The sequence below is a fragment of the Megascapheus bottae genome, chromosome 15, assembly GCF_031878675.1.
Source record: "Megascapheus bottae isolate mThoBot1 chromosome 15, mThoBot2.hap1, whole genome shotgun sequence".
NCBI lineage: Eukaryota > Metazoa > Chordata > Mammalia > Rodentia > Geomyidae > Megascapheus > Megascapheus bottae.
The window spans coordinates 28,238,717-28,260,730 of NC_143523.1; the positions used below are offsets into that span (position 1 = coordinate 28,238,717).

The 22,014-nt window shown below is 42.6% G+C and overlaps 1 protein-coding gene across 10 annotated transcripts in view; it reads left to right on the forward strand.

Moving 5' to 3' along the window:
* Cpeb3 (cytoplasmic polyadenylation element binding protein 3) overlaps positions 1 to 20,399 on the forward strand; it is a 175,890-nt gene extending 155,491 nt beyond the window's left edge. For all 10 annotated transcript variants that reach the window (XM_090346262.1, XM_090346258.1, XM_090346256.1 and 7 more), the window contains 2 exons: positions 4,770 to 4,951; positions 14,339 to 20,399. In XM_090346262.1, coding sequence (XP_090202388.1) covers positions 4,770 to 4,951; positions 14,339 to 14,566 — 410 coding nt within the window. In that variant the 3' untranslated portion in view covers positions 14,567 to 20,399. The remainder of the gene's footprint in view (positions 1 to 4,769; positions 4,952 to 14,338) is intronic.
* The last annotated feature ends 1,615 nt before the right edge of the window (positions 20,400 to 22,014 follow it).

Sequence of the window (22,014 nt, forward strand, 5' to 3'; positions counted from 1 at the left end):
CACTACTCAGGCTGAGATCTGAGAATCACAGTTCAAGGCCAGCCTGGACACTAAAGACAGTGAGACTCTTATCTCCAATTAACTACTAGAAAACCAGAAGTGGCTTTGTGGCTCCAGGGATAGGGTGGTAGCCTTGAGCTGAAGAGCTCAGGGACAGCACCCAGGCCCAGAGTTCAAGTCCCATGACCAACCAAAAAAAAAAAATCCTTGGCACATCACTTTGGAAAATCAGTAGCAAATGCAAGGAACTGTAATTCAGCTTCAGATTCAACTTCAGAGCCAATCAGCACAACTGAGAATTTACACCCAGTGCTTCATGCAGCTGCAGTTTTCTTGTTTCCATTTCTAATTTGTGGCAGAATTAAACCCATCACAAGTGCCAGCTTGGAGATTAGACTCACAGTAGCATTGCAGCTATTATGGAAATTGTTCATGGGATGACTTGAGTTGATTTAGAGTACAATGTGCCCTTGGACATGCCTTCCAGTTTGTCCATTTCCCACCCTTTATTTTTATTATGACGAGAACCTTGAGAACCATGGCTGGATGGGGAGCCCTGAGTTTATAGATCTTTCACCTATATGCCCTGCTCTGATAGTGTGGTGTTTCTTGGGTTAAATGTTAAGAATGTGTTCCTGGGGGCTCTTCTGTCTCTTTCCTCTCCAGTGAGTATTTTAGAATGAAAATTGACTGTCCTAGGCTTAGTAGGTGGCTTTACCACAGTCAAGGTGAGGCACATCTTGATCTAGGATTCAAAGTTTTATGGGCAAGGTTAAGATCACAAGATCTACAAGATATATGAAACCATAAAGATTTTAATTCTCTTACCAGACTTTTTGTGTTCTTCTGTTTTTCTTTCACCTTCTAAAAAGTCATTTCTACTTCTGTCCCCTCCATATAAAGGAACTTATTTGGGACTTTCCCTATATTAATTAATGATGCTTATTTTAGAGATTAAAATAACTAGCCTTTAAAAGTAGCTGCACAGGGCCTGGGAGTTTGGCCTAGTGGTAGAGTGCCTGCCTAGCATGCTCAAAGACCCGAGTTCGATTTCTCGGTACCACATACATAGAAAAAGCCAGAAATGGTGAGGTGGCTCAGGGTAGAACACTAGCCTTGAGGAAAGCCCAAGGACAGTGCTCAGGCCCTGAGCTCAAGCCCAGGACTGGCAAATAAATAAATAAATAAAAGTAGCTGCACAATAGCCAGGCGTTGTGGCTCACGCCTGTAATCCTAACTACTCAGAAGGCTGAGATCTGAGGGTCAAGGTTCAAAGCCAGCCCTGGCACAAAAGGCTTGAGACTCGTAATTTCCAATTAACCTCTAGAAAATGCTTGGCTCAAGGGTAGGGTGGTAGCCTTGAGCTGAAGAGCTCAGAGACAGCGCCCAGGCCTGGTTCAAGCCCCGTGGACCCCCCCCCCAAAAGTAGCTGCACATCATTTATTGGTAATTTTGTATCTTCTATAAAGTATGGGGAAAAATTTATAGGACCTGAGAAGGGCTTACTCTGTTTCTATTAATCACCTATATGGTAGTGATGGATTAAATGGATTCTTTTTCTCATGCTATACTATAGCATTAACATTATCGAATGGAGAATATTTGTTGAAAAAAATGGTGATTTTTTTACTAGTTACTAAACTGTGTTGAGTACTTATAGGACATCTCTGCAGGGCTTGAACCTAGCATTAATTCAGTCTGATGTATGTTGCATGAAGTCTTATTGGTTGAGTAAAAAAAAACAAACAGAAGCAGAGTTGACTGATGTTTACTTCATTTCAATGGTGATCATAAAATTAGACTTCTGTAATTTAACTAGAGATTAGGATAGAGAGATGGAATTTTTATGGTCTTAGTTTCTCCTAAAAATTCTTCTGTTAGTCACATTGGTTTCTTCTAGCTTCTTAGCAAACCACCCTTAATGTGAATGAAACATGATTGGCTCAAATGTCTGCAGACTTCTTGATGCCCAAGAAAATGACTTCGTATAAACTGAAATGGAAATGATTTATTTATATTTGTTTTTATAAAACAAATATAAATTGGATGAGAGTTTTGATTTCCTACCAAAAATGCCATCATCAGTCATGATCTAATCTTTGGCACATGAAGATGATTTTTTAGCAGACAGATTCACAAAGTAACAAAATGTCTGTGCTTGTGGTGGTGCTTCCTGGTACCAGAATATCCCCAAGATGCTTCAAGGTATCAAAGAACCTGTGGTCACAGGAACTTCTCAAGTGGAGCTTTAGCATACATCTTTGATCCCTTACCAGTATTCTTTTCTTAGCCACTCACCAGGCTTCAAGAGTATTCCATCTTTTTTTTTTCCATCCCAGGGGAAACCTGGTGTTTAGAAAAACTGTATTTAACTTCTTGAGGCTACTGGCATTTACTATAATCCCATTTGACAAACAAAGTCATTAATGACTGAATTTAATAATTCTTCCTCCAGCTTCCTGGTCTTGTTATGAGCGTAACATTAGCCATATGAGGAGATGCTTAAGCTACCAGAGGTTGTTCGGGTGAAGTATGAGGAACCTCTGAACTTTTGATATTTGGGATGTAAGCACAATTCTTTTTGCTTTGTTCAAATGAATGGGATTCCTCGGTTCTGCCCAAGAGTGCAGTAGAGTCCACTTCACTCTATTTGGCAAAGTTCCCTTGGTTTACATGAGTCAGTAGTTCTAACCATAATGGGCTAAATGAGCATAGCTTTAGGTTGCTGTGTCTTTAATAGCATTTACTCTTAAATTAGTTATTACTATGTTATTTTCTTATTTAAAAATTATCTGTCACTTACAGATCATTCTTATTAAAAATATGTATTTAGAAAATGATCAATATTAGGCAGTATGGTATGGACAGATGTTGTAAAGTTAATAGTCTGACATTGGAAACATAGTTTTTTGTTTTTTTAACTGCCTCTGCAGTTCTGTGCTAGGGAAACTAGTAATTCTTGGCTTTCCTTTTATTTGTAGCAATCTTGGTGTGGGGTGGAAGGGTGTCTTGAGACTAGTCAGCCCTGTCTCTGCTACAGACTTTCCCCTCGTCACATCAGGTCAGGTGCCTTTTGTCTGTCAGTACAGATTCCTGAGGAGTTCTCCCGTGCCATGATCTGGTCTGCTCACATTAGTTGGAACTCAAATCACCATCTATCTTCTCCATCTTCTTTCCAAATATTGTATGTAGGTGTTAGAGAAAAACGAGTGTTTGAGCCACTTCCCAGTGGTAGGGCTGAATCTTTTGGTTTTATACTATGGCCTGAAAGGAATAGCCCTAGCTGGAGGAAGTGCTATCCAGTGTGAAGTAAACAGTTGCCTTCAGGCAATTTGCAATGCAGGTAAGTGCTACATGTCTCCTTGTGGTACCTTGATGGGACATTTTTTAAATATCAGGCTAGTTTCCAAATGCCTTCTCTATAAGTATTTTGTAAATATCAGTATAAAAATTGGATGCAGAGTGAGTGCAGACCAGACCACCAAAGTGAAAGGTGGGTGGGTTGTTACTGCAAAGGTAGCAGTTTAGTGCTTCATTTGCACGCTAAGTGCTCAGTGTCCATTTCTGCTATTATCAGCACTAGTATTATTGAGGATGTGGTGTAAGAGCTTACTCCACATCGCCACAGTAATGGAGATTTGTCACTTGGGAAAGAGTATGTGCTTTAGAGATATTTAATTATTAAAGATATTTACATCTGTAGACATGCTGTCTCTAGATAAAAATAGTTGACTCTTTTTGTAGCTTAATCCTAATATAGTCATTTGATATTAGTAATTGGCTTTAGTTTTAGAAGCCAGTAAGAAGAATCCTTTTTTAAAACTTGTTAGGGAATCATAAAATGCTTAGCCTATATATGGCCCCTTCCAGTCAACTGCAGTTAGAAGTTAGAAAAGGAAGCTTAGGTACTGGTGCCTCTGCCTGTAATCCTGTGACCCAGAAGGCTGAGATCTGAGGATCACAGTTTAAAGCCAGCCCTGGAAGGAATGTTCATAAGACCTTTTATCTCCAGTAAAGTGTCCCTCCCAAAAAAATGGAGCTGTGGCTCAAGTGGTAGAAAGCTAGCCTTCATCAAAAAAGCCCAAGGACAGTACCCACACCCTGAATTCAAGCTCCAGGACTAGCACCAAGATGATTGGGAGGGGGTGGGAGGACAGAAATGAGGACAAAAACATGAGAAGGGGTAATGCACCTACTATCTGGCGAATGTAACTGTAACCCCTCTATACATTACCCCAACACTAAAAATATAAAAAATAAATAAAGACATTAGGGAAAGATAACTACTGATTGATTACCCCTTTATATTGTTGCTCTAAGTTCTGATTATGAAAACTTTATTTTTTTCCTTTTGAAAATATCTTGTGAGTAGCAAGACTGATGTGGACCTTCTTCATGATACTTAATGCAGGTTCTCCTTTTCTTTTTTCTTTTTTTTTTGGGGGGGGGGTGTCATGGCTTAAACTTGGCCTGGGCACTGTCCATGAGCTCTTCAGCTCAAAGCTGGTAGGGTAGGGCGCTACCCTTGAGCCAAGCCCCACTTCCCATTTTCTAGTGGTTAATTGGAAATAAGAGTCTCAGGTCCTTTTGTGCCTAAACTCACTTTGAACCTTAATCCTCAGATCTCAGCCTCCTGGGCAGCTAGGATTATAGGCGTGAGCCACTGCGCCCCTATGAGGTTCTCCTTTTCTTGATCCCATTGAATAATCCTCCCCTGGACAAGAGTACATTCCAAGTATTTACATGTAGCTGTGTTTATTTTCTTGCAGTTGAACTGGCTATGATCATGGACCGTTTGTATGGTGGTGTTTGCTATGCTGGCATTGATACGGACCCAGAGCTGAAGTACCCCAAAGGTGCTGGCCGCGTGGCGTTCTCCAATCAGCAGAGTTACATTGCCGCCATCAGTGCACGCTTCGTGCAACTTCAACACAATGACATTGACAAACGGGTAAGCAGTCACCCAGGATGGAATTGTTATAGGAAACAGATGGAGTTTGGGTTTTGTGAAATGCTGGAAAGAAAAATGCCTTGTGAATGTAAGTGCATAATCCTGCCTTGTATGATGTTAGTCCATGAATTAATTCATCCAGGTTGCCTGGAAAAAGAGAGCACGAACACAGGGGCAGGGCGTGTGGCCTAGTGGTAGAGTGCTTGCCTAGTTTGCACCAAGACCAGGGTTAGACTCCTTGGTACCACATACACAGAAAAAGCTGGAAGTGGTGCTGTGGCTCAAGTGGTAGAGTGCTAGCCTTGAGAAAAATCCAAGGTCAGTGCTCAGGCCCCGAGTTCAAGCCCCAGGACTGGCCAAAAAAAAAAAAAGGAAGAAATCAAGCAAGCTACTTAGGTACTTAGGAGGCTGGGGTCTGAGGGTTATGGTTCAGAGTCAGCCCAGGCAGGAAAGTTCATGAGACCTTATCTCCAATTAACCACCATCACCAGAAAACCAAAAGCGTCACTGTGACTCAAGTGGTAGAGTGATAGCCTTGAGCTAAGCTCAGGGATGTGCTAGGCCCAGAGTTCAAGGCTCATAACCAACCAAAAAAAAAAAAAAACCCACAGGTTCAGTACTCTTTTTATTGCATACTCTTATTATGCATTGATTGTGCTATGGCATAACTGCACAATGTTGAAAATAAAACAAAGTCTAATTGCATGTTTAAATGGCAAAATTTGTTATATCACACTCACAAATATAGACTCAACCAAACCTGCCAGCAATAGTTAAGAGGACTCTTCAAACAGCATCATGTGTTAATTCAGGAAAAGTTTTTCAAGAGCCTCAGACTGAATCAAGCCATAGGTCAGTCAGAGAATGAGCCAAAGATGCAGTGGAGAGTAGTGAAGCTTCATAATGGACACACTACCTTACAAGTTCAGTCTAGTATAGGCCTCAAGAACATCTTTACTTAGCAATAACTGCCACTGTCCAATAGCGTAGGCATGTATTCAGGACTTGGCGCTGTTCTCCTAGTCTCCTGTTTGCTCTGTTTTGGTATATGCCAGTCATGGGGTTTGAGTTCAGAGCCTCTACCTTTCCCTTGGATTATTTGCTCATTGCTGATACTCTCCCATACTTTTCAACTTCCGGCTTTTTGCTGGATAGTTGGAGCTAAAACTCTCTCCAGTTTGTTTGCCTGGGCTGCCTTCAGACTTTCTCAGAGCTTAGCTTTCCAAGTAGCTAGGATTATGATGTGATCCACAGGTGCTGGATTTATTTTCCCTACTCTACTAATCTACTAATTTTCCCTAATCTACTAATATAGGTTCCAAGTTAGCTCCTACTATTTCCATTAAAAAGAGTGGGGCCTGGAGTTTAGCCTAGTGGTAGAGTGCTTGCCTAGCATGCACGAAGACCCGGGTTCAATTCCTTGGTACCACATACATAGAAAAAAGCCTCAAGTGGTGCTGAGACTCAAGTGGTAGAGCTCTAGCTTTGAGAAAGTCCAAGAAAGTGCTCAGGCCCTGAGCTCAAGACCAGGACTGGCAAAAAAAAAAAAAAAAAAAAAAAAAAAAAAAAAAAAATGTGGAGGTTGGGTCCAGGAGCATAGCCTTGGGATCGATTTCTGGGTATCACATATACAGAAAAGGCTGGAAATAGCACTGTGGCTCAAATGGCAGAGCGCTAGCCTTGAGCAAAATGTGTCCAAGGACATTGCCTAGACCCAGGCCTTGCGTTCAAGTCCCAGGACTCTCAAAAAAAAAAAAAAAGAGTGGAGGAAAGTATGACCAGAACATATTATATGCATGTATCACAATGAAACCTTCCACATTGTACTATTGATATGCACTAATAAAAATGTGGAAACTTGGGGCCGGAGTTTGGCCTAGTGGTAGAATGCTTGCCTAGCATACATGAAAACCTGGGTTCGTCCTCAGAACCACATACATAGAAAAAAGCCAGAAGTAGTGCTGTGGCTGACGTGGTAGAGCTCTAGCCTTGAGAAAGTCCAAGGACCACGCTCAGGCCCTGAGGACTGGTAAAAGAAAAAAAATGTAGAAACTTAAACTTTATTATTTTTTGATCCTGGGGCTGAGCTCAAGGCTTAGGCACTGTATCTGAGGGTTTTTTTTTTTTTTTTTTTTTTTTTTTTTGCCAGTCCTGGATTTGAGCTCAGGGCATGAGCACTGTCTTTGGACCTTCTCAAGGCTAGAGCTCTATCGCTTGAGCCTCAGCACCACTTCCAGCTTTTTTCTATGTATGTGGTACCGAGGAATCGAACCCGGGTCTTCCTGCATGCTAGGCAAGTACTGTACCACTAGGCCAAATCCCGGGCCCGTTGTTGTTGTTTTTAATCCTCCCTTCAAGGCTAACAGTCTGCCACTTGAACAACAGCTCCATGTCCAGCTTTTTTGGTAGTTAACTGGCAATGAGTCTCATGGACTTTCCTGCTTGGGCAGGCTTTGAACTGTGATCCTTAGATCTAAGCCTCCTAAGTAGCTACGGTTACAGGCATAAGCCACTGGCACCCAGCTAATTTCTTAATTTTTATTTATTTATTTGCCAGTCTGAGTAGTTTATTGGAGATAGAGTCTCATGGACTTTCCTGCTGGGGCTGGCTCCAAACCACAGTCCTCAGATCTCAGCCTCTTAAGTAGCTGGTATTCCAGGCATGAACCACTGACACCAGGCTTGCATGGCTTTTTCACACAAGGCTAGGACACTATCACTTGAGCCACTTCTCCATTTCTGACTTTTTACTGCTTAATTTGATATTATCTCATTGACTTTTTCTGCCCAGACTTAAGAGTTCTCGGAAAAGCAATACCACATAAACAGAAAATGTCAGAAGTGGCAATGTGGCTCAAGCAGTAGAGAGCAAGCACTTCTTTCCTATCAGAAATCTGCCCCTGAATTTATCCCCTGTAGTACCATTTCCTAAAGTAGATAATAGTGTTTATAAGGAAATGTTAGACCACAAGGGACTGGGAGTTTGGCCTAGTGGTAGAGTGCTTGCCTAGCATTCACAAAGATCCAGGTTCAATTCCTCAGTACCACATACTTAGAAAAAGCTGGAAGTGGTGCTGTGGCTCAAATGGTAGAGCTCTAGCGTTGAGGAAAGCCTAAGGACAGTGCTCAGACCCTGAGTTCATATATATATATTTTTTTCTCTGTATATATTTCTCTCTCTCTCTCTCTCTCTCTCTCTCTCTCTCTCTCTCTCTCTATATATATATATATATATATATATATATATATAGAAATGTTAGACCAAGCGAGCGGGGCCAGAGCAAGCCAGGGCCGGAGCGAGCGGGGCCTGGAGCGAGCCGGGCGGAAGCGAGCCGGGCGGAAGCAAGCGGGGCAGGAGCGAGCGGGGCCGGAGCGAGCGGGGCCTGAGCTAGAAAGAGGGCCTAGCCGGGCCCGAGCGAGCGGGGCCGGAGCGAGCGGGGCCAGAAAGAGAAAGGGGCCAAAAAAAAAAAAATGTTAGACCATGAGTTTCTTGGAGTTTGAATTATTATTTTCGTTTTTGAAAATCTGAGGCTGGGGTGTGGGCCTTCCTAGCCAGTGGAAGGTCAAGTTTCAACCCTAGTATCAAAGAAAAAAGATGTTTCTGAAATAAATAGGTTTGAATTTTGTTTTGGGGGGGGAGGGGGTTGTTTGTTTGCTTTTGCTTTTTCTTTTGCTTGTCCTGGGACTTGAACTCAGATCCTGTATGTTATCCCTGAGCAATTTGTGCTCAAGGGTATTTCTCTCCCATTTGAGCCACAGCACCCCTTCTGGCTTTTTCTGAGGAGTTTATTGGAGATGAGTCTCACGGACTTTCCTGCCTGGGTTGCTTTGAACTGTGATCCTCAGATTTCAGCCTCCAGAGTTTCTAGGATTATAAACATGAGCCACCAGCACCTACCTAGCATCTATGATCATTTTAGATATGAAAACATTTAGGAGGATTAAAGATACTGTTTTTGCTGGGTACGGTGGTTAAGGCTAGTGAGCTCAGCTACGCGAGGCAGTTGAGAAGGTCATGGAGTCATGGCCTCAGGAGGCAACACAAGGTATGATTCTGGGGGGATAAGGAGGGGGAAAGATTCTGGAAAGGGCCTAGCTCAAGTAGTAAGAAACACCAGCCTAGCAAAACCACACACACACACACCCAAGATTCTTCTTTCCTACTCATATATATTATTTTTTTTTTTGCCAGCCTTGGGCTTGAGCTCAGGGCCTGAGCACTGTCCTTGGACTTTCTCAAGGCTACAGCTCTACCACTTGAGCCTCAGCACCACTTGAGGCTTTTTTCTATGTATGTGGTACCAAGAAATCGAACCCAGGTCTTTGTGTATGCTAGGCAAGCACGCTACCACTAGGCCAAATTCCTGGCCCTCCTACTCATATTTTGAGTGTAGTATAGAAGTTGTTTATGAAACAATTTTAAAGGGCCATTTTTTTTCTCACTGATGGCTTCAGTAACACAATTTCTTGATGAGTCCTCATTCTTTTTTTTTTTTTTCCTCAGTCCTGGGGCTTGAACTCAGGATATGGAACACTGTGTCCTTGAGTTTCTTTTGCTTAAGGCTAACACTCTACCACCTGAGCCACAGTGCCACTTCTGCCTTTTCTGTTTATGTGCTTCTGAGGAATCGAACCAGGGCTTCATGCATGCTAAGCAAGCACTCTACCACTGAGCCACTTTCCCAGCCCAGATCAGTCCTTCTTATTTGGGATTGCTGGTGCAAACACCTCATAAGGGAGGGGAAGTGAGACATGGGAATTGTGACATAGCCAAGATGCCCTGCTCCTGTGTGCTCCAGGAGGAGATGACACACACAGTATGTCTCAATGGTGACCATCTTCTTGTCTTCTGCTCTAGCCCTAAATAGTGTTGGGGGAAAAACACCAGAGGGTAAGCCGGTGACCCTCATACAGTTCTCTTGGCTGACTGTGTTTCAGAAAAAGAGTTATCTTTTACCTTTCACACCTTAGTGCCTTAGAAAATGAACAGTGCTGTAAGGCTCATCCTACCTAACTCAAAAGAGAAAAGAAAAGCCCAGGCGCAGTGACTCATGCCTGTAATTCTAGCTACTCAGGAGGCTGAGATCTGAGGATTGTGATTCAAAGCCAGGCTGGACACTAAAAAGTCCGTGAGACTCTTATCTCCTATTAATCACCTGAATACGGGAAGTGGTGCTTTGGCTCAAGGGGTAGGGTGGTAGTCTTGAGCTGAAGAGCTCTGGGACAGCACCCAGGCCCAGAGTTCAAGCCCCATGACCCAGAACAAAAAAAGAGAAAAGAAAAAAGAAAAGAAAAGCCAAACCATTTCCCCTTCAAAAAAAATTTTTTCCAATCCTGGGGCTTGAACTCAGGGCCAGAGCACTGTCATTGCACTTTCTTGAGGCTAGAGCTCTACCACTTGAGCCTCAGCACCACTTTTGGCTTTTTGCTATGTATGTGATACTGAGGAATCTCACCTGGGTCTTTGTGCATGCTAGACAAGCACTCTAGCACTAGGCCAAACTCCCGGCCCCCCTGAAGATTTTTTTGAGTCTAGCCTAAGTCATTTCTAAAATTAATAACAGAATTTGCCATATCTGGAAGATGTGGATAACTTCGTTGCTAGGGAAAGCTATTTTCACACTGCTAGTTGCAGTTCCTTGGCTTTGTCATCAGCTTTTTAAACAACAAGATTTTCATCCCATGAACAGTTGAGCAACTAACAATTTATATTTAGACATTTTTAAATATTGTCTTCTGCTAGAGGACTTGCCTGAACAACTGGAAAGACACAATACTTAATGAGACAGGTAATGAAGTTTCTGTGGAGTTTAGGCCCAAGTAGGTGTTCTTCGTGGCATATGTCAAGAGGATGCTATTGGACCAGGAGTTTGGCCTAGTGGTAGAGTGCTTGCCTAGCATGCACGAAGACCCAGGTTCGATTCCTCAGTCCCACATACATAGAAAAAAGCCAGAAGTGGCGCTGTGCCTCAAGTGGTAGAGCTCTAGCCTTGAGAAAGCCCAAGGACAGTTCTCATGCCCTGAGCTGAAGCCCAAGACTGGCAAAAAAAAAAAAAAAAAAAAAGAGGATGCTATCACGGGCACATTGTGCTTAAAAGCTTTGAGAATTCCAAACTAAAGAGGCTTTCCATGAAGCCATGTTGCTGCAGGTAATATGAGTGGCCTGTTAGGTGAGCCACGCTCCTCCATGGAATACTGAGTGTCACTCTAAGGACAAATCTGGCAACAAGAACACTTGTAGCTAACCTGTAGCTTGTTTGTGTGCCAGTCCTGGGCTTGAACTTGGAGCCTCAGCACTGTTCCTGAGCAATTTTTCTCAGGGCTACTTAGCCACAGCTCTACTTTGGCTTTTTGGGTAGGTAGTAAGCAATAAGAGCCTTTCCTGCATGGGCTAGCTTTGAACTATGATCTTCAGATCTCACCTCCTGCCAGTCCTGGGCTTGGGTTCAGGGCCTGAGCTCTGTCCTTGGACTTTCTCAAGGCTAGGGCTCTACCACTTGAGCCTCAGCAGCACTTCTGGCTTTTTTCTATGTATGTGATACTAAGGAATCAAACCCAGGTCTTTGTGCATGCTAGGCACAAACTCCCAGCCTCAAACCTGTAACTTTTAAAAACATTTTCTACTTTATGGGCCAGGAATTTAGTAGAGTGCTTGCCTCGCATGCATGAAGACTCCGGTTTGATTCCTCGATACCACATACACAGAAAAAGCTGGAGGTGGTGCTGTGCCTTAAGTGGTAGAGCTCTAGCCTTGAGAAAGCATGGATCATCCATTATGGGGACATCAGTGGCACGTGAGCTCTGCCTAGCTTATGTCTAGATTTATTTAGTCCTGCTTTGTTGCTTTTAGCCATTGAAGATTTTGTGTCAGCATTTTATTTATGTTGTCACTAGCTGATCTTTTACCTCTCTTTAATGTTATAGCTACCATTTGTGGGTTGATCTATCCAAGTAGCTTAGGAATTAAAAGGGGTTTTGTTGTTATTGTTGTTTTGTTTTGTTGGGTTTTTTTTGTTGTTGCTGTTTTCTGTACCAGTCCCAGAGCTTGAACTCAAAGCCTGGGCACTATCCTTAAGCTTGTTTTGCTCAAGGCTAGCACCCTACCTCTTAAGCCACGCTCTACTTCTGGCTTTTTAGTGGTTAATTGGAGATAAGAGTCTTGTAGACTTTATGGGGCTGGCTTGAACTTACACTTTCAGATCCCAGCTTCCTGAGTAGTTAAGATTACAGTTGTTGATCCATCTGTATCCAGCAATTTAATAGTTCTTAAGAAAATTTTAGGGTCTTTACTGCTCAAATATGTATGCGTGTGTTCATAGCAATACTATTTATAATATCCAAAAGGTAGAACAACCCAGCTGTCCCTCAGCAAATGTGGAGTGTGCGGTTAGGAGTAATGGAATATTATTTAGGCCCAAATAGCAGTCAGCTACCTTCATCTGCATGGTACAATGTGGAGAAATCTCAAAGTTTCATTAGTGGAGGAAGCCAGACATAAAAGATCTCATATTTTGTGATTGCATTGATATGAAATACCCAGAATAGGTAAGACTGTGGATTCACTATGGCTAGGAACTGAGGAGATGAGAGAAGTAATTGCTTCATGTGTACAGGGTTTCCTTTGGAGGTGAAAATATTTTGGAACTAGAGAGAGTTACCTTGAGATGTATTAAATACTTACACTTAGTCATTCCCTTTCTAATTACTTATTTTGTGTGAGGAAAAAAAAAAGCCCAAGTCAAGATGGAGACCAATCAATTTTAGTTAGCACATTATGGAGAGAGATTGAACAGATTGTGAAGGCACCAGCTGTGTTTAAGAGAGGACTGTGCTCTCCTGAAGCAGCTGACCAGTCCACAGGCAGTAGGCAATCATTGGCTTTGGCTGCAGGGAGGGACACTGTGGAAGTAGATTCTTGAAATGTCAACATGTGCATAGGAGAATTGAACCAAGGAGTCCTGGAGCATGGCCAGGAGAGAGGCCACTGATGCTGAATGCATGCTAGCAGGAGTAGTCTCTGGTGCAGAGAGAGCAAGATGGGAATCGGTGGGAATAATGAGGCCCCATGCTTACCCTGCTCCAGGCACTATTTTGCATGGTTGAAGGAGGAACCATCCTTCCCACTATCCCCACAGGGAAAAGGGCTCAACATGGCTGAGAACCTAACCTAAATTTGCACAGCTGCTAGTGTGGCCTAGATTTGAACTCAGGTTAACTTCTGAACCATATATGTGTGTGTGTGTGTGTGTGTGTGTGTGTGTGTGTGTGTATTTTGCCAGTCCTGGGCCTTGAACTCAGGGGCCTGAGCACTGTCCTTGGGCTTTCTCAAGGCTAGAGCTCTAACATTTGAACCATAGCACCATTTTCTAGCTTTTTTTATATGTATGTGGTACCGAGGAATCAAACCCAGGTCTTTGTGCATGTTAGGCAAGCTCTCTACCACAAGGCCAAACTCCCAGCCCTTTCATGTTTGGTTTTTATGTCATATGGTTTTGCCTCATTTTGGTTTTTAAATGTTCCCTAAAGGGCTATGACTGAAAAACAACAATAACAACAAAAGAAAACAGAAAGGCTGGGAATGTGGTTAGTGGTAGAGTGCTTACCTAGCATGCATGAAGCCCAGGTTCCATTCCTTGGGACCACATACATAGAAAAAGCTGGAAGTGGTGCTGTAGCTAAGTGGCAGAGCACTAGCCTTGAGTTAAAGAAGCGCAGGGACAGTGCCCAGGCCCAGAGTTCAAACCCCAGGACTGGCAAAAACAGACAACAAATGACAAGTGTGTATTGAGGCTTCTAGTCTGGGGGGAGAGGAATATCAAGGAAATAAAATCCACAAGGTTAAAAAAAAAAAGCCTCCGTCCTCACAGTGCATCTGGACAAGCAGCAGCAGTCCCACACCTGCCTCACATTGCTGCCTAGCGCTGTGCTGGAGTTTTGCTGGGCTTTCTGGTTTGTTCTGTGTTGGCCAGGGCTGAGTTGGCAGCCCTGGGTTTGAACCCAGGGCCAGTGCTCTCCCTCTTGAGCCTTTTTTTTTAATTTTTGGTCTGTGGTTGGGTTTGAACTTTGGGCCTGGGCACTGTCCCTGACTCTTCAGCTTAAGGCTACTGCCCTATCCCTTGAGCCACTTCTGGTTTTCTAGTTGTTAACTGTAGATAAGAGTCTCATGGACTTGAGTGCCTGGGCTGGCTTTGAACCTCGATCCTCGGATCTCAGCCTCCTGAGTAGCTACAGGCAAGACCCACCTCTCCTGGCCTGAGCTTTTGACAGTCTCCTCCTCACAGCCCTGAAGCACCCAGAGCGTGGCCGTGGGGTGGGGTCTCCCAGCCGGGGTCTGACCCAGGCCCTGCAGGCTAATGGCTCTCTCCCTCTCTGTCCCCGGGTCTCCAGGTGGAAGTGAAGCCGTATGTGCTGGATGATCAGATGTGTGACGAGTGCCAGGGCACACGCTGCGGCGGGAAGTTCGCCCCGTTCTTCTGTGCCAACGTCACCTGTCTGCAGTATTACTGCGAATACTGCTGGGCGAGCATACATTCCCGCGCCGGGCGCGAGTTCCACAAGCCACTGGTGAAGGAGGGAGGCGACCGCCCGCGCCACGTCCCCTTCCGCTGGAGCTGAGCCCGGGCCGACCCAGCCGCAAGCACTGGAGTAGATAACAGGGAGGGAAGAGAGAGGCACTGCCTCAGGGCTTACAGTGTTCTGGAAATCTGTGCATTTGTTCTCGATTTTTAAAGAAGAAATGGGTCTTTTTATTATTATTATTATTAATTATTATTATTACTATTATTTACAGTCATATTACTGAACTCAGTGTCCAGTATAATGCAATGTTGCAGAGTGTATAACGGTACTGATTTGCACTTTGATTCACACCTACGTCTGCTTGATACCTTAATTTTCTTACACCTGATTTGTCACTCTTGACAGTGCGTAGACTGCCATTCTCATCAGTGGCCATCAGACTGACTCTGTGACTCTTTCGTTTGTTGTTGCTGTTGTTGTTGTTGTTGTTGTGTTGTTGTTGTTCTGGTTGTTTTTAAACTGGAGCATGCACTTATTTTCAGAAACGTGGAGAGTTGCCCCTAGGACAAGACTTACCAAAGGTAATACTTACTCATGAGTTAGGTGGCAGATGTAGCAAAATTTCCCAATTCAGCAATCGTTCGTGGTCATGTAGACTAAGGTTATCCCTGAATGAAATTGGCCTTTCGTTGCTCTGTATTTTGAGTTGTAAGGATACCTCATAAGCTGGATCTTTTTTATTTCACGTTTGATTTTTTGTTTTGTTTTGTTTTGCTGAGGACTTTGGTTAGATCTTTTAATGTTATGTAAATTTATGCTGCAATAGCTTTTGCTGCTATTAAAAATGGTATGGTGGATACCATAATACTTCTATTCGGGCTAAGGTATCAATTACAAACAAAAACCCAACAACATACTTTTTGTGATTTAGGGATAGAATCAGCTGCCAAAAGGGGATCAGAATGGACTTGAGAACGCTTCGCTGGAAGGTCACTATTTCTGACTGCATGTTTATTTAATCAGGTTGCTGCATGCAATAAATTTTATATCCAATGTCTAGTATAAAACCTTCCCACAATGCACAAATTAATAATCTATATAAGCTATAAACTACTCATTTTTTAAAATGAGAATTTTTTTTTCATTCAAAGAGTTGGTAATGGAGGGAAGGAAGGCATGCCTCAGTCAATGGAATGCTGAGTAAGAGGAGCCCGTAACATAATGACCTATATTACAACCAATAGAAAAATCTAGGTGTAGGATATTCTTAAAGCAAATTCGTGGACGGTAGATGAAGTACTTTGCGGTGCTCTGTTATATATTGTGCAGTTTATTTTATATAGTAAAGTGATTATGTCTAACTGTGATCAAAGTTAACTGTTTAAAGCCTCTGTGTCAGACATTAATGAACTTGACAGTTCCTAACTGGTATATTATTAAGTAACACATGAGCTCTTAGTTACGATCTCCTAGTGCTTGTACCATTTTACATAGCTCCAGACCTTGTCCAGAAAACCAAAGAGCTCATCTTAGCTTACAAACACTAAGAATATATACAGTATCTAGAGATAAGTTGTCAGATTGACAAACTAGGCACACATCTTTAAGGAACATTGTGTAATGGTGATGCTAAAGAAATGTCTGTACACAACCAGATGGCCTGGGCAGAGCTGGCTGTCTGGGTGAGAAATTAACTACTTAGTTCCCTGGATGTATCCTGTAAAGCTTGAATAGAATTAAGCCCTGCTATACTACCGTGGGCATTTTTTTTTTTTTTTAGCATTCACTCTTGGGCTGCAGATAGTAATATATAAACACACACAATGATTGCGAGAGTATGTAAGTCTTTTTTGATATTCTTCCTATGTTTTGGAATTCTGGGGACAATCTGACTGGATGTGCCGCTGCAGAGTAGATGCCAGCCGCTGTGTCCTTCGTGCCCTGACGTCCCTGTACTGTTTCGATAATTTAGTATCGTTAGTTTCTGTTCTGTTCTTCCTCCAGTGTTTAGTTGCAATTACTGGCTCTCAACCTGTAGTTTCGTTTTCAAAAAGGCAAAACAAAATAGTTGTTGTTTTTACTGGATTAAAAATGCTTATTAGATTCCTCCCCCTTTGAAGTTACTTCTGGGCTTTTTGGTAATATTTGCTTCCCCCACCCCCAGCCCAGGCATTGTTTTGTTTGTTGTTGTTGTTGCTGCTGTTATTGTTTTCTATGTTTGTGAAGGTTTTATTTTCATCTGCACAAGAAATTTTGTTATGCACTACTACTTTTTGTATTTTAGACTGTTTTCAAGTTGGCTGAAGATTTTTTGTTTTGTTTGTTTTTAAGGAAAATGGCATGCTTTCTGACTGACATGATCTTTTGCAATACCTCAATTTTGAAATATAGGAAAGAAAATGATATTTTCTAAGTAAGTTTATTCAGAAAAATATATATTAATTTAATTCTGCAAGAAAATGATTTAACAGATGGGTAACTTTATTTTTTTCATGATTATTTGTGGTTTTTGAAAATGAAGAAGTTAGAGCTTTATAACTATAATATTAAAGATCATATCTAACCTACAGAAATCTACCTAATTATGTGAAGGAAGCAAATCTTTTTGAAGAAGCTCCCCTCTTTCATGTACTAAAATAACACTGAGATTAAAAAAAATGTAAGCTGGGAGATTGTACAGCATAAAGCTGAAGTGACAAAAAAAAAACATTGTCAAGAAAACTAGGTTACAAATATCAACTCCATTTGGTGCTGGAAGTGGTGGATAGATGGTGGAAACTATTTTCCCTTCATTTGTATATTTCTAATCAAGCGTTGATTGTGCACGACTGACCAGGATTGTGAAAGAGTTCTTCTGTTTGTATTTTTTTAAAGAGAACTTTTTTAGTTTATTAAATTATAACATGTTCCCTTTTGTTTTGTAAATAAATGTGCCCCCCAAGTTCTTAATGTTATATTAAAAGAGAGGGTCCTTCAAAAAATTATTTTTTAAAACACAGAGGTGTTTCTGATCTGCAGCTTGACTGGGAAGCCCCCGGGTGACACAGGTCCTGAGTGGCCTTTCTTTGAAGTGACACTTGAACTAGTGGGTTTTTTGAAGGCTATAATCTAACCTCGACTATTTGTTGTTATGTGCAATACTGTTTGTACTGTTTGTATAAAAAATAGAAAAAAAAGAAAAGAAAAAAGGCATAAATCTTTATTGCAGATTTATTTTCATTGCAAACTTTAGACATTGTGATTCACTGAAATCATTTTTCTACTGTCAAATATGTACCTTTTCTTCATGCTGGTATTTTTTCAATAGTAATGTAGCCTTTGTACTGAGACAAATTTTCATTGTTATTTTTAGAAAGATTTTTTGCTAAGAGAAAAATTAAACATATTTACATATTTTTCATTTTATTTCGTATTTTCTTTAAAGGAGTGCTTTCTCAATCATTAATAGAGTTGTTTCTGGGAGGGACTTTCATATCTGGTCAATGTCATAATATTATTTTGTATTTTTACTTGGAATAAATTAATTTTATGATGCTAATTCTTTAAAAGTTTATTTTTTTCATTTTCAGTTATTTTTGAAGCTAAAACCTTTGTAATATTGTTACTAAAGTGTCTAGTTTTTTGAAATGCAAAGCTTTATGTATTAACTTTCTGAACGTGGTTTACAGTAGCGTGAGGACGGTGAGCATGCTTGGTTCTGTAAAGTGACTGGAAATGTACTGGATAATTGGGTAATAAAATGACAGAATGAGCAGAACGTGAAATTTGGACAAGCCTTTTCCTTTATTCCAGTGGTTCAGTGTAAGACTAGGGATGTCACAGTACAGTCTCTAGGGATGTCACCGTGGACTTAGACAACACCAGGCGTGGCCCTGATGATCAAGTCGCCCTCCTGAAACGCCACTGGGTTGGAAACCCCTAGCCAGGTCAACAGTGCTTTTCCCCCCTCGAAACTCTCCTCATTGTGTGTGTGCGCATGCGTGTGCTGCGTGTGTATGTGCGCGAATCTGCCACCAACTGCTGTCCACGTGTGACACGGTGCCTTTCCCTGCCAGGTCTCTTACACGCATGTACAGTGGTCACATCGGTGAGGCAAAGGAAGCCTCTGAGAAGATGCCTGCTCTTCAGGGTGTCTGTCACCCATGTCACTTGTGTCAGTGACAGCTGTCACCACTGTACATGGACACCGTTAGGCGTCAGGCTGCCCCTTCCTCCTCACCCCCTGCCTACTCCCCGTGATAGCGCCCCCTGCCGTTGATTGTCGCAACCCGCGGAGGCTCTGCACGCATGGTCTTGTCTGTCCTGCTGCTGCCTTTCCGGCCCCCACCTCACCTGGACGCCCCGCAGCACGCGCCCCTTAAGGCAGCGCGTCGCTGCAATGGCCCCCTAAAACTGCAAAATTGGTGTTGCGTGAACAGACCATCCAGTGACTTGCTCTAGATAGACGCTGTGTTTCTACTGGGGCTCTGGCCTCTTCCAGTACCGCTGCTGTGGCGAGGGGCATCCGTCACTCCGAGAAACGTGTCCAGTGTTGGCTCTTGGGTACGCTCTGTGTATTCAGTTTTGTAAATACTATATAGATTAGATCAAGTTGTGATGTAAAATTTAACTCACATTGGATACTACTGGTTGGAATTTTACATTAACTACAACTAAATGATTTAGGGACAGAAGAAAAGAAATTGGGAAAATTCTTGTTTAGTGGTATAAAGATTACGCTTAGATTTCTGCCTATATCTTGTGTTTTATAGCTTGTTAGTGAGGCCTAGGCCAATGCAGAGTGTACTGCATTTATGCAATTAGCAAAATAACTGCTAGTTTTCATTTTTATCTATTGTATTAGCAACAAAATGGCACTTAACTGGGTAAAGCTCCTACCTAAATATTTGTGTATTGTGACATCTCTACTTGCAAGGTTTGAATGAAAGATTAGTCACAGATTAGTTGGGTTTTTTTTTTAAAGCATTTTTGTTGTTGTTGTTAAAACTGGCTTGTTTGTATGGGTTGTTGATATCTCACTAGTTTGTATGATCTGTCAGCTAACATTTCTGTTTTTTTTCTTTTATAATAATAATCAGACTTCTCTATCTCAGCTGCAATAGTGTTTTATCTTACCACAGAGTATTTTATAATTACTGCTGTTGACTTTATACCCCAAAATGGGTCAAGATTCTGTGATTCAGGGATGTTTAAATTGTATGTCAAAGAAATGAATTGTGCAGGTAGAAAACTTGGGTGCTAACACACACACGATAACTTCTTTTATTCTTTCCTGGATATAGTTCCGTTGGGGTATAAAGTATTAGGTATTTGTATTTTTGCTGTCAAAATAATAGACATAACTTTTAGAGTGTTCACAGCTAAGATCTCTGTATTTGATTTTCAACTAACAACTAATTTTAAATGTATTGTATCTTTTATTAACTGTTCTCTTGGATTGTTTTCTTTTTGATGGTTCTTAATTTATTTTATTTTTTGCTAGTAACTCTACCCAGCTTCTGCCATTGGGGCTTGGACTAATACTGCTTGTATGGGATACAATACTGTGACTAAACACGGAGCTCAATGCAGCTATTGCTTACAACTGCTTAAACTTTGTAGTTTGGACTTTTTTTTCTGTAATAACAACTTATTAAATCTAGTTGTATAAAGTACTGACACTTGTCTTCCTTTGCATTTGCTAAGGAATGAGCTTGGTGTATTTGGTTTGTATCTGGGCAACACTCCAATTTGGTAGATTGGCTTTGGAAAACAAATCAGACCCCTGCACACAGACCCCTTTATCAGAGCCAAGCTCCCCTCTTCCCCGACAAAAATGACACTCATTGAAAAAAAATCCGAGCCAGGAGTTTGGCCTAGTGGTAGAGTGCTTGCCTAGCATGCACGAAGACCCGGGTTCAATTCCTCGGTACCACATACATAGGAAAAAGCCAGAAGTGGTGCTGAGGCTCAAGTGGTAGAGCTCTAGCCTTGAGAAAGTCCAAGGACAGTGCTCAGGCCCTGAGCTCAAGCCCAGGACTGGCAGAAAAAAAAAAAAAGCCTCATGTCTGTCTGACACAGGACACGGCTTGGTTGTCAACTTGGATGAGCGGGTTCCATGCAGGGGTTTTAGAGCTGCAGTTGGGGCGCGTGCGCACACCCCCCGTGCACTGATGTGCTAGGGTCGGGGCCCAGTGTGAAAGTCACACTCACTCATAGGCTGAGCGAAGTTGGGGCTTTCATTGCTAGTACTGTGCCAGCGTGAAACCTGCTTTGGACATTGGGAAGGTCTGAGTTGGTGCCAGCACCTCCTTTTATTCTTTCAGTTACAGCAGGCTCTCCGATTTTTCTTTTTTGAGAAAATGGATTTAATGGGGAAGGGGGAAAGACAGGAACATCAATAAGTAGAACAAGGCTCTTTAATGCATGGGTGCCACTCCCTGGACCCACCAGCAGGGAGCAGGGCCAGGCGGGGGGCGGGGCTTCGCGCGGGGTGTGGTCTGTCCCGGGGCGGGGCCTTGCGGAGGAGGAGCTGACATGGGGCGTGGTCTGTCCGGGGGCGGGGCCTGACAGGGGCGGGGCGAGGGAAGCTAGGGGTTCAGCCATGGACTGGAGGGAGGGCTGGGGGGGGGGGTTGTGTTTCGCGCCTCACCCCTGCCCCTGAACTCAAGGCTACCACCCTACCCTCCCTACCCTTGAGCCACAGCGCCACATCCGGTTTTCTAGTGGTTCATTGGAAGGACTGGGAGTTTGGCCTAGTGGTGGAGGGCTTGCCTAGCATGCAGGAAGACCGAGGTTTAATTCCTTGGTACCACATACATAGAAAAAGCCGGAAGTGCTGCTGAGGCTCAAGTGGTAGAGCCTTGAGAAAGTCCACGGAGTAATTAGGATTAGCAGGTGTTTTATTTATTTTTTAAATTGCACTTTTTTTAAACATGTAACATTTCATGTTTATTACTTCGGATACATAGGGCTTTCCATAGAAATGTAAAATAATTACATAATTATTTGAAGAAAATAATACGGTGGCAATTTGGGGACGAGCTAAATAACAGAAGTCACAGATTTCACAGGAAAACATTTCTCTTGCTGGGTGTGTGGAAGACAATATGTTTGCATCAATTTCCAGTATGGCCATAGCCGTAGTCCACAAACGAGATGATTTAGAAGAGTAGACTCGCATGTGTTCATGCTTGAGGGCCAGAGTAGGAGATCAAGGTGTTGGTGCAAACACGCTTGCTCTGAAGTGCCAGGAAAGCATGCGTTTCATGCCTCTCCATTAACAACTTTTCCTTGTGGCCACATGACACCACCTTCACATAGCCTGAAGGTCAAAGTGCTGTGCCTGTGACTGGCTGTGCGCATGGCTCTCTTTATATTCTTATTATAAAAATGCTAAGAACGGCGAAGTCACAGCTACCTAAGTCAGGCAAAGACATTTTTCTTTGGACAGTTTCACTCTTTTCCTCACTTTCTCCCAGTTTTTCCCTGCCAGCCCAGCCCACAAGTTACACCGGTCATTTTCAGCAGTGTCCAGCGGGTACCAGTGCTGCATTTGTTCCCCC